At 42.0% G+C, this 13,580-nt stretch overlaps 1 protein-coding gene across 1 annotated transcript in view; it reads right to left on the bottom strand.

Annotated features, from left to right (window-relative positions):
* Nucleotides 1-5,285, bottom strand: part of LOC122777458 (adenylate cyclase type 6-like) — a 33,246-nt gene extending 27,961 nt beyond the window's left edge. Inside the window, exons 1-3 of the mRNA XM_044038725.1 lie at nucleotides 5,034-5,285; nucleotides 2,202-2,383; nucleotides 864-1,758 (exon numbers count right to left, since the gene is read on the bottom strand). Coding sequence (XP_043894660.1) covers nucleotides 864-1,757 — 894 coding nt within the window. The 5' untranslated portion in view covers nucleotide 1,758; nucleotides 2,202-2,383; nucleotides 5,034-5,285. The remainder of the gene's footprint in view (nucleotides 1-863; nucleotides 1,759-2,201; nucleotides 2,384-5,033) is intronic.
* Between the last annotated feature and the right edge of the window lie 8,295 nt (nucleotides 5,286-13,580).

Raw genomic sequence — 13,580 nt, 5'->3', positions numbered from 1 at the left:
CTTAAGTTACTGTCTTTAAAGTGAATTTTACAACAAATCTACATCACTTTTAGGGAATTAGATAAACATTGGAATGTATCCCCAACACATTCAGTTTCAGGTCTAACTGCTAAGGCAGAATCAAACAAAATCTGGACCTTTCCTTTAAAAAGTTATAAATGTATGAATAAAAGGTGGCTACAATTTCCAATCTCTGTTACCACAGAGTTTTAAACCATTTCTACTGAGGTAACCATTCCATTAATACGTCAAGTTGTTGTGGGCAATGTTGCAAATCAGTGAACAGGAATGCTTTGAGGAAATATTGGATATTCTGCATCAGTGCGATAAAGCACATTTATCAGGTGTTGCAAAAAGATTTTTTTTTTTTTCTTTAGATGGACTTTATCATTTCCCACAGTCAAAGGTGACACATTCACCAATGCTTGTGTACAAACCCAAATACTCAGTATTCCAATTATATGGCACAAAAAAAATGAAAAGTGATAATTGGACCGAATCTTTGTTTACCATCTTCATGCTCATATCACTGAGTAAAATCCATCCATCCATCCATCTTCTACCACTTTATACTCCACATGAGGGTCACGGGGGGAGCTGTGCCAATCTCAGCTGACATAGGGTCATAGGCGAGGTACACCCTGGACACGTACATAGACAAACAACCACCCACTCTCTCATCACTATCACACCTATGGTTAATTTAGAGAGTCCAATTTACATAATCCCCATATTGCATGTTTTTGGACTGTGGAAGGAAGCCCACGCACGCACAAGGAGAACATGCAAACTCCATGCAAAAATGCTCCAAATGCAAGAGTGCTAACCACTACACCAGGTGAACGATTCAAGCTTTCACTTACCTGTTTGAAAATGAACTTGTCCTCTTGGTTGAGCTGCCAGGCGGTGACAGTGTGTATGATGGACAGCACAGCTCCGCTGAGCACAGCCGCTCTCATCCTCACTGGCAGCAGCGTGTAGATGATGTAGATGAAGAAGACCGTCCACCAGATGCCCTCTGAGGCACTGCGGGGGAACACCATCAGCACCCCAAACACCTGCACTATTATCAGCACCCCGATCACCAGGTAGCTCACAATCCACATGTAGTCCTGATGGAAGCCGTTACGGTTGCACACCACCATCATGGCCAGGAAGAGAGCCATGGCTACACACAGCACTGACACGTAGGCCACATCAGGGGTTGTGTGGATGGAGTGGAAGGTGACCATGACCCCACATACCACAACCAGCACCCCCATCAGCATGGTCAGAGAACTCTGGTTGAGCCTGAAGAAGTAGCGCTGGTACAGGCGCTCCAGCTTGCTCGACTGAAATTTCTTGGACTGGAAAACCCACATAATCCGCATCCAGCAGTCTGCAGCAGTCATTGTGTTGCAGCCGCCCTCTGCTAATTCCCCCAATTCCTCCTCTTTCCTTCCCTTCAGTTCCCCGTCTTCAAAGCCCAGGTCCACAGCTTTGAGACCCAGATCTCCACCGGCACCCATCCTTTTCCCGTAGTGGTCCTCCTGCCAGCCGCAGCGCAAGCCAAAGTTGCCCCCACTGGCGCCCGCAGCACAGTGGTAATGCTGAGGTGCCACATTTGGGTGCTCCAGGTCCTCAGGGTCTCTCAGGCAGCTCATGTAACGTGGACTGCACAGCGATGAGCTGTCCTTTCTTTTCTTGCCATTGCGGTCTCCCCATGCCGTCTTTCGATCATCGACTCTGCCCACAAAGAGGCCTCTGGCCCACGACATCCTGACAAAACATAATCACAAAAAAAACATACAGCAATGTTAGTGCATTTAATGCACATTATGTCAATCCTGCCTTTAGGGGTCTTTCACCAGAGTGGAATCATGGGAATTGTTGTCCCCACCCCCCACCCCGTGTTTTTGTGATTTACATGGAGAGCTCTGACGGTAAAATGTGCAGACGGCAACGAGTAGTCATGATCCAATAGTGACAAATACATACAATAAAATTCAAAACAAAAGACAACACAGCCAATACATGAATATTTGCATATTCGGATACGGAGTTTGCATGGGAGATTTTAACAGAGACAGTACACACTACACTACTCAAAAACATTACTCTTGTCGTTTTTAGATGGTTTAATGCAGAAATGTTACATGTTATATCTTTAATGTAAACAATATATCCTGCAAGCCAGAGGGGCTTTTGGAGGATCCTCTCACCTGTGTGGGCTTTATTGTGGGTAGCAACAACGCGCTGTTTGGCCAGGCCACTAGTTTTTCCAGACGAGCACACACCATGAGCTCAAACTGGCCGGAGGCATCCGAGGTGTGTCTGCGTTTGGGCCACAGTCAGTGTGTTAGCACTACACACCACCTAGTTCCTCTAAAGCCCACCTGTATTCCTGGGAAAACACAATACACATGTTGTTGTTAAACAAACTTTGCCTGGGGAAAGGCAAGCTGAGGACAAAGATCTCCATGAATAAATACATCAACATCGATCAAATCATACATTTGTTTTGCCGACCTGTGTTTATTGATGTGTTTGCTTGTTTGTGTCTTTGGCAGAAAGTTAGATAATCGATGTCTGAGACAATGGCACTGTTGTTTCATTGTCACACTGTCCTCACTTACATGAGCTGAACAGAGAGATCGTCACTCTGATCGGAAACGCATGCTTTTCCTGGAAAAAAATGTTAAAACACCTTCTTTTTTCTTCTTACGTCTTTCGGCTTCTCCCTCTCTCTGGGTCACCACAGCGAATGATCCACATATTTCATTTGGCAGAGATTTGGCAGAGATCTTTATGCCGGATGCAATCCTCCCATTTATCCACTGGATGTGACCCGCCCTGTGGCTGGGGTCAATTTTTACTGTCCAATTAACAATGAGCGACAGGGATTGGATACCTTGCTCACGGATACCCCAGCCCTTGACCTGGTGGCGGGGATTTGCAAAAAATATATCAAATAAATGATTTTTATGTCCTGTTCTCGCCATTTACCACCCCCACCAGCCTGTGTCAGTATTTCCATGGACATTATTTGCTGTTTAGCTTGGAAAACATTGGATTTCGACATCAAACTCTCCTTCAATTACTCCCTCGTGTTATGGAGAAGCTGCCACTCTCATCAGATTTGTTTGAAATAAGTCCAGTTTCAACAAAGTCTCTACTGATTGGTGGATTTTTGAACATTTCATTTATCATTTTAGGGGAGATGAATAATTCTTGCTGGTGCTTGCTCTATCACTGCAATCTGCACCTAACATCTTGAGTGGGCAGTGGTGGGTGTGCTCTATTTGACAACAAAGGCCTTGTGAGTGGGCACCATCAGAGATCAAGAACTCTCCAGTCCAGATTAAATTGTCCATGCTTCCCCATTAGCTTTGATGACTCAGTGTAGCTGGCTTCTGGCAGCACATGTCAAGGACACTGCTAACCTCTAAACTTAATAAGCAAATCTCTGCCAGGCTGACTGAACTGAGACAAACACTGTGGAGAGTGTGCATGCACCACACACATGGTCATGTTTATAATCAGCAGCAGTAATGGGAGTTGCTCAACAACCACGGCTTCAAACACATAACAGGTTTGACATATTGTGTTTAAAATCAATTATTTTATTAAAAAAGACAACACTCTTACTACGCTGGTTCTCTTCAACCCCCTCTAATAATAACGCAGCACAACACTCAGCATACTGCTTCATACTGGACAAATGGCTCTGTAAGCAAATGTCAGCATGCGACCATGTTCACCTTGTGCTCGTCCTGCAGGATTAACCTTAGTCTTGGACTCACCTTCGATATATTTATGAGAGGTCAGACTCTTATGTAATACAATCTGTGCACGCCTGCATCAGCCAGACAGTACAGAATGTGGAGCACATATGGGTCGACTGAAGTCAGAACTCGGGGAGATGGCGATGCTTTCACTTATGTTTCCGTGCAGACCGATTAACATTTTTGTCTGTATCACCAAAAGCCGCACAAACAGACTAATGAAGGGATTCTTTCCCTGCAGGGCCATCAGAGGCCGACACTGAAAAATCCATAGAATTGATACACATTCAAAACAATTCTTATTAAGTGCAATAACCATTATTGAATTTTGTTGTATTGTTGTGACACTATACTATTCTATTGTGTTGTATTCTATTTTTAATAACTATACTGACAGCTGACCAGCAGCAGGCATTTCAATTTCTCACACGTTAGTCGTATTATCTGAATTTAACATTTTAAGTATATGCAACTTTTAAAAAATGTGCCTCATATATTTTTAGTGTTTTGTCCTATACTATTGACAGAAGAAGAGGAGGATGGTGATGATATTTAGCCATTACAGAAACACGTGTAAGCTCATGCACTTTTGTTGAGGGCAGAGGCCGTAGCCATTACATAACAGAAATGTAGCCTCTTGAACCACAGAACATACACATGGAGAAGTCAGAAGAAAGTGTGCAGAGCACACACACACACACAGTATTCACCAACTGACCAGGAGGAAAAGATAGGCAACATAATCAGGCAACTACAGTAGAGCCTCCTGATATCTTAGGGATGTGCGGGCAGGGGTCCTGTTAACAGGACTGATCCAGTGCACGCACGCACACACACACTGGGCATATCTGCCTCTATCTGAAGGTGTACGTCATTATGTTTAGACCCCAAACAGGTCACTGGACGAGGAGACAGTAGATGGTGAAAATGCAGGGCAAACTGTTTAGCTCACCGGCCTCATCGTTGTTGCTTCAGCTCAAATGTCATGTTGAAACACACACACAGAAATGATAAAGTGTAAATGAATGTGCCTGCACAGGGAGCAGCAGAGCTCAGTCCTGCAGAACAGTCACAGACTCTTCAGTGTAGAGCTGAAATCATCACAGAGCAACACTGTAGCCTACAAGTCAGCTGCTGGCATTTTTTCCGACTGCTGTGCTGTATCCTCTTACTGCGTTTCACAGCGGACTCGACCTGCATCGAATTAACATTGTGCAGAGCAGTTGAGAGCAACAGAGCCGCGCGAAAGGGCAGTGTGTGTGTACTCACCATTGGACAGAATATCCTCGTTACAGGGGTAACACTGTAACACTGCAGTGGAGCCCCGGTTCAGCTCCAGCTCGGCTCACCCCCTGTCCCCAGTCTTCACGCAGCCGCCTTCACACGCTTCACATGCGGGTCCGAGCGCCTGGAAGCGGATTTGTTTCAGAGGGAGGCGAGGAAAAACACTGCGAAATTGACCGGACAGCCTTAGCTTTCCCAGCCGGAGATACTCTACATTCCCATCGTCTCTCTCGCTCACTCTCGCTCTCTCTCACTCACTCTGTCACTCTCACGCGCGCGCACACACTCGAGCTGCATTCCCATTTTGAACGCAGGAGCTCCTCCTAGTGGCTTGAGAGCGTCTCTGCTTGAGTGTGTGTGCGTGTTTTCTCGCTGTCAGACTGACGCCCTCCTCCCTTTCAGGCTCAAATTTGCCCCTACAGTGTTACCCACTTTTACAACAACTCACATATAAAAGTTTATTTTGTTTTATTTTGTCCCACACGACATATTGGCACTCCAACTGCTGTCAAAACCTCACTCAGGCGTTATACTACCACCTAGTGGAGACCGTGTATAATGTTCATAACATGTGGGCATTTTTTTAAGCCATAAACAAAACAGTGTCAGGTTTAATGACTATACATCGAGAGGTTGCAAGCACTCGATCACATGACTGAACCAGTAAGACAACACTTTTGTTGACACAGAAAAAAAAAAAAAAATTGTTGACTTTTCACCCTTTAAATCAACTCCACACCCACACAGATCCCAGCGGGGACATCAAACACAGTGAGCTGACACTGTAGTGTATAACCAAGTATTATTCATAATAATTCTCGTCTTTATTTCTAATGTTTGCAGAACTAATACACTTCTGTTCCCATCATACTACTCATCGTCACATGAATAAAAACAACATCTTCATCGATCATGTGCAGGTAAATTCAACAGCCGCAGAGGCACAAACACAGATGTAGGACGATAAGTAACCTTTTAAAACCTTCTTCCATCAGCAAAGCTCTGCTGACACTCTGAGAAACAGGACTGTACTCTGTACTGATGCTGGACAGGCCCAACATACAGGGACAGGGACATGGACAGGTCAAGAAGTTGGTGCTTGCTCAGAGAAAGAGTATATAATAAAGACTTAAATGCAAACTCTATATAATGGTTTTGTTTTTTCTATCTAATTTGCGAAACAAAACAATTTCACTCATGTAGTAAATGAATGTGAATATTGCAATTTCCATTTACTCCAGCAGGAGGCGCCATTGGTCATCAGCAGCTCAGCTGGCTCACATGACACTTGGAGTAGTTTAGGCCTGTGAGTTGTTGTTTATGGTAGAGTGTTAACATGTTTGTTTCCTGAGGTGAAAGATGTATAATCTATTTCAAGGGTTATTCAGATGTGAAGCACAATGTCAAGTCCTATGAAATCTACCTTAGATTTGCGTGTGTATGTGTGTGTCTGTATTTTTTGCTGTATTTCAGTTCACCAGCAGAATGATCAGCTATAAGATTGGCACTACACTGTGTTCACTTTTATCTTCTTTTTTCCCCCTGTGCTCACCTTAAAACTGACTTTAACACAAAAACGACATGTGCATGTGACATAAGGAGGACAAAAACTTAGAGGTGCACTCTTACATTGCCGCACAAACACAAAGAATGTCATTTAAATTCCAGTGAAGTGAGGGAAACATTGTCTGAAAGGTCAACTTTACTTTTGTTCACACTATAATGCTGGGTTTGTTCAGAGGCGATGGTAGATGTAAATCTGGTAATCAATGTGTGTGTGTGTGTGTCAGTGTGGAGTTGGCATCATTGCACAAAAATGACTATTCAAAGCTGAGTATTTTTATAAATGAATGAATCAACATGATGAGAGCAGTTGATGTGTGATATTGTTTTATTTGTGGAATGTTGTAGCTTAACCTTTTCGAACCTTTGGAACTTTAAGGGGCTTTTTGAGGATTAAAATCTGGTTTAAGGGTTAGGATTAGGCATTTAGTTGTCATTGTTAAGGGGCTAGGGAATACATTATACACACACACACCTATGTGTGTGTGTGTGTGTGTATACTTGTATGGGTGCCATTTTGAGGACCAAAAAACGAACAGAATCATACAGAGTGAGGACATTTTCACTGGTCCTCACATTCTGTCACCCCTTACAATGGCCTTTTCAGGGTTAAGACCTGGTTTTAAGGTTAGAATTAGGTTAGGTCAAGTTATAGGCACTTAGGGTAAGGGGCTAGGGAATGCAATATATCTGTGAGGGTCTTCACTACAAATGGTGTGTGTGTGAGAGAGAGAGTCAAAAAGAGAGAGAGAGAGAGAGAGAGAGAGAGAGCGAGAGAGAGCGAGAGAGGGGGGGATCGTTTCTCCTGTCCTTTTCACATTGGCAGAAGCAGCTACCTGACCGGAGCGGTCGATTGTCCCTGTAAATGGAAGGCGTTTGCAGGATGTGATGAGGCTGAAGTGCTGGATCAGTGAAAAGTGAGAGGACCTGCGTTCTATCCTCCGGTAATACGTCGTATAGAATGTTAAAGGTTATGAGTATTATCTACACGTCTATTTTATGCCCAGATAAAGGTACAAGACAACGCACGCAAAACAAAAAAATAGATGCAAAAATAAAAAAACACTTGCACAGATCGACGATGCATCGGATTCATACAGGGGTCAAATACCGGACTATATTTAAGACTATTCTATTAATATTAATGTCAAAAGGGGCCACATTTTAATAACATGTGTTCATTATAAAATGTTTGGAAAAACTGTTTGTGGAAATCACCCATAATAGTTAATCAAATAGCCGATGGCAAACTTATAACATTTACACAGATTCAAAAGAATAAATAACACAGGACTGTGTAAAAAGTGCAGGTCTTGCATATTTCACACAGAAAGCTGTAATCTATCCGTCTGCGTGTCCATGTGTCTGGGTTTGTGTACAGTCATTGATCATGTCGTGGATCCAGAAAGTGGATGTTTTAGAGCGCAGATGCCAGCGGAGCCTGATCCTCTCATCCAAACGCTGTGCTGTGAATATGTTTGGACGAGGCGCAGTGCTCTGTCTGAAAACTGTGGCTTTTCTCTCTCTCTCTCTCTCCTAAGTTGAGCCGATGTGACCAAGATCGCCGTCAACCACGGATGTCCCTGAACAATTCAAGCGTCTTTCTACTCAACGAGGTTGGTTGGTTTTCAGTTTTCCTCCTCTTGTGGATCTCTCTCCGCTGGGTGACGACTGGATGAGATTTTGACTGCTTTTGTGTTGTAAAGTGGGTTTAAACCGAGCTGAATTCATCACTGCACCTTTACGCGTAAAGAGGTGGTCATAAAAGGTAGCGGCAGGTCCTTGTTGGGAAGCTGATAATTAAAATACGGATGGACTGCAGTCTGTCTGTCTGTTACAGTGAGCGTTTGCATCATCAAGATACCCACCACCCCCCCTTAAGTGTGATACTGTCTTATAATCTAAATGCAAACTTAGAAAGTTAAGACAATTATAAGGTGCTACATGATGCAAAAGAGTAACAATATGAAAAACATTACATTGAAATGTAAAAAAGTGCCTCAAGTGAATACAAGTGATAATCTGAGGAGAAAATATAAAGGCCAACATTGGGAAATAAGGTTAGCTTTCTTATGATTAAAGGGAACATGTAAAATGAAAGTCTCTTTTTTGCAATGTTAAATGGAGCAACTGCTGATGAAAGAGCAGTAATTGAAACTGCAATATCATACAACAGTGTTCTTCTTTGTAATCTGCTAACAAATGTAATAACTTTCTCTTAATAATGTGATTCATAATGAGCCATGTGATGAAATAACCATGCAACAATTCACCAAAAAGTCACAAAATTATCTTACATCTCAAATGTTTTTATTTTTTACCCATTAGCTCAAGCACTCTGTACTTTTTCTCAAAGCTGACTATGTAACATTTAGGAGGGTTTATTGGCAGAAATTTCCTCTACTACCCCTACAAACCAGCCAGAGCGTGTGTTTCGCATTTTGAATTGGAAGCTTGAAGAAGAAAATCCTGTACATAAACCAATGAAGGAGAAGGAGGAAAGATTTAAAGAAAGAAAGAAAGAAAGAAAGGCGACTGAAGTTCCCTGATGCACTTTTGAAAGGGAATTTGCGATCTACAGTCTCACGATACCAAAAAATTCTTCACGCATTGGACCTTTAGATTTAAAATCTCAATACTGACTCAGTACGGACTCTTGTGATAAAGAAAGTGATTAAGTATGAAAGGCCCTGGTAAATTTCTGCACATGACACAAATTTCATCATCAGTGCGTAGGCAGCCCAGATTTTGGAACTGTGCGCAAAGAGTGCGTTGGGTGCACATGGACAGCACATGCACAAACTGAATTCCCGCCTCACCGGTAGGTGGAGTAAGGATAGTGATCCGAGCCTCAACCTGGCTGATACCCCAACTCCCCTGCCTGGTAGGCCTTTCAGCTGTGAGCTGCTTGAAACCAGACGTGTCCGAGGGAGCTGTAGCATCACTCTCATCTTTGGCAGGACTATTCTCTGTGCCACCCAATGATGAATTGGGATATTACAGGACCCTGACATGCGAGTACACCAGGGTCTGCGATATGTGATGCGCAATGCAAGGTGACGCGACATGTGTGCGGAAGTATACAAGGGCCTTTAGGAAAATCTGAAAGCCATCCAACGTGCGGTGATGCAAAAAAGAGGAGGTTTCCTTTGTAGTATAATATGCTCTGAAACTTGATTATCATGTGGATCGAAAAACACTTACAAATCTGGGTGCATTACCAATACAAAACATTAAAAATGTAGACATTTACCAACATGACAGGATCACACTCCTGATTCCACTCTCTCCTGCCTGATTTCTCCTCTGTAATCACCATTGATTTCTACTGTACATATACACTCTCTTTCTCTCTCTCTCTCTCTCTCTCTCTCTCGCACATTATATATATATATATATGTACTGTATACACTAGTGTGCAGATACAAAGACACTTGCAATACAAACCACAATACACATATACGTTTGCACAACATTCATAGACATAATACGTTCTGTAACCTTAACCATCACAACTAAATGCCTAACCCTAACCCAAACCCAATTCTAACCCTAAAACCATGTATTAACCCTCAAAAAGCCATTTTAAGGGCTGACAGAACATGAGGCATGAACATGTCCTCACTTTATGTTAGGTCCCTTAGGTTTATAAGTTATTTGGTCCTCACAATGACACCCATACAAGAACACACACACACACACACACACACACACACACACTCACCGACCCACAAACTAGCGCACACCAGAATTGGCTCCAACAGTATGCTTTGTAATGATCACAATTAGCTGAAGGATGACAATCTGTGACTTGTTGAGATAAATCCACATCCAGGACACCACACTCAGGGCGTCCATCTGCATCTCCGTGTGTCTGTTTCACACCCACAGGGTCTGGACTATATTAAAGGTGCTTGGAAAGTCGAAACACATGGTTTTGGCCATTGCTGCCTGCCAGACTTATCCAACCGGGAATAGCTCCTTCTGAGAATCTAGATTATTGCATCATTTGCAGTAATGTGTGCAGGAGCGCTCAGATTCACCCCAGAACCTCACTGAGACTGGTTTGGTACTTCAAATTTTCTTACAAAATTATCTGAGTATATGAGTAAACTGCATTGTTTGTGCCAAGTTTTGCTTTTTGTCTACTTGGTAAAAGCAGTTACATATCAGACTTCTCGGATGTCATCATCGTGTCATGTCACATACCTTGTTTAATAAAATTTTAGGCAGGACCACAACACAATTTGTATTGGTGCATTTTTGTCACTGAAGCCACTGAAGCTTGAGTAATTAAGGACACATTACTCATCACTCACTACTCACTGACCACTTTAATAGGTATGTCTGTTCACCTACTTGTTACTGCAAATATCTAATCAGCTTATCACATGGCGGCAACTCAACACATGTTGGCACATATAGTTAAAACTGAGTGTTTTAAGTGACTTTAAACTTGACATTGTCATTAGGGATTTTCATGCACAACCATCTCTAGTGTTTACACAGAATGGTCCAAAAACAAAGAAATAGTAAGTCTCTGAGCTAAAATATTTTGTTGATGCCAGAGGTCAGAGGAGATTAACGGACTGGTTTTGAGAACAGTAACAGTAACTTAAAAACCAAGATCACATGTCAAACCTTGAAGCACATGAACATATTTCACCAGACTATGTAAGCACAAACCTAAAAAGTAATCACTGATATAATATACCTTATAATACCGTAATTGCTGTATAATTGTGCTATATTATTAAAGGTCCATTTCCATTTTTTAGGAGTGTTCAGTCATTGTAATATAGGAATTGTAATTTGCTTTCGCCCAGAATGAGCCATGTATATTAACATCAGGTGCGAGTCCTCTCTGCTGAGGCCACCGTGGTGTGTAAATGACATTTTATCTCACCTTTATTGTGGTAGTGCATCTGTTCAAAAGTGATGCTTTTATTTTGAAAGGGTAAAATCCCGGATGTTGGAGAAAAACGAAATGTTGTACCAATTAAGGCTGCAAACGGAGTCTCAAGCACCTTTTGTGGTTTGTTTTAGCACCTGGCTGACAAGGGCACAAGGTCTGTATACGTTTTATTTGGTATCATGTGTGGTTTGAGGGGTTTTTAATCTCAGTTAGTACTTTATAGAGTTTCATGTGAATGTTATGCTAGTAGCATTATTACTTCATTAGCATCATCCTGTGTTGAGTACGAGTTATTTGCACAGTTAAACTGGTTTTGTTTTACACATTTTATTGCAATATTCCTACATTAAGCTGTTGTTTACTAAAATATAAATAACATTTATTGTTGTTAGAAATATTGTACATTTAGCACTCCAGTTGAGGTTGTCCGAAACTGCATTAAAGGGGCTAAAATGGAGTTAAAGGGAGATAGTTCCTACATTCATGTTATTAAAAAACAGCAGTAAAGGAGCCAGACCATTATTCAGCCAGGGATGCTACATGGTGTACTACTACTGTATACTATTATTTTACAGTAGCCCACAATGGACAAACTAAAGACCTTTAGAGATTTAATGATAACTGAAGGCTGCCATAGGTTCTTATACATGCTTCGAAGGGGAAATATATGATAGATATTCAGCTGCATCATGTAACTTTACCATTAGATGTAGCTAAAGCTTACACATTGTAAGCTTTAACTCATATTAATAGGCAGATACATGATTTTGTTTGAGTAATTTCTCAGATTGTCCTGGAAACATCTAAATATGCAGCTTGAGTGAAGCAGATATTATACTTTATGAGTGCATTATCACTATAAACTGACCTGTTTGTGTGAAACACTGCTTCATGACACTTACTTTACGTCATCCCATGAGTGTGTTTGCATCCTCTAAGTGTGTGTTTGTGTCCATCAAACAGGGATCAAGTGTGTCTTGGAACACATGGCGTATCTGCATGTAAGTCAACAAACATACCTCAGTGAAGAATTTAACAGCAGCCAGATGTGATTTCCCTTCACTCTGAAATCCCAAAAATCAGCATCACCAGTGCCTTAAAATAGCCCCTCATCCATAATGCACCAGCAGCAGCAGTTCTGCCCACAGAGGCTCTTCATACAGGAAAGACTGACATCTGCACTCAATGCTTGGATGCTGCTCCTAAAGGTGCTCGTTCTCATTTTTGTGGTTTTTTTTCCTTCTTGGTGCAAAGCACCATGGAGGTTAACTTCTAAACATTAATTCAGTCATGTTTTATTCACATCTTTTGCTCATGCAGAATGCCTCCTCTGTCTCACTCTCCTCCTTTTCCTACACTGCCTTATTGTTTCCTACAACCTATTCTATGAATTATGAATCTCAACTTTGCTGTAGATTTTCACATCATTTACAGGGTTTGGGGTGTCACACACACTGGTACGTCCTCAGATGCATGTTGTTTATTTGACGCGGTATTGTAATTACATCATTGGCAGTTACATTTACAGATACATAACAGATTTTTAGTGTTTTTTTTATCCTTCCACATCTGCAATCTGTCTGTACACTCAGGAGCTGAGCAGCTGTCAGAGCACAGCCAGCCATGACATCTACAGTACACACCCGGTCAACAGAATACTACACTGGGGACGTCTCCACATGTCGAACAGAGACAACTAAACATGGCTCCCATACCCTGTGACATGCCACATGAATTCCTCCTCTCTCTAAACTTTTCTTTTTGACATGCTGAAACCCACAGTGGCTGAAAAACAATTTGATGTGACAGGAAAAGTGGCAGATTCTGTTCCCTTTGAGGTTTTATGTTTTTGTTCGTCAGTGATACAACATGGTTGCATGGTTTTTCTTCCTTCGGTGTAGCTTTGGTCGTGGGACGTGGTGTGGACAAGGTTAGTTTCAGTTAAAGAGGATTTTAGTGTGGAGACTATCATAGCAACATATTAACAAAATAACATATTTGCCACAGTGATGATGTATCATGATAGAGTCCTGAATGAACTTAGCATGTGCTGG

The sequence above is a fragment of the Solea senegalensis genome, linkage group LG11, assembly GCF_019176455.1.
Source record: "Solea senegalensis isolate Sse05_10M linkage group LG11, IFAPA_SoseM_1, whole genome shotgun sequence".
NCBI lineage: Eukaryota > Metazoa > Chordata > Actinopteri > Pleuronectiformes > Soleidae > Solea > Solea senegalensis.
The sequence above is the reverse complement of the archived record's forward strand: the minus strand, read 5'-3'. Positions and strand labels throughout refer to the sequence as shown.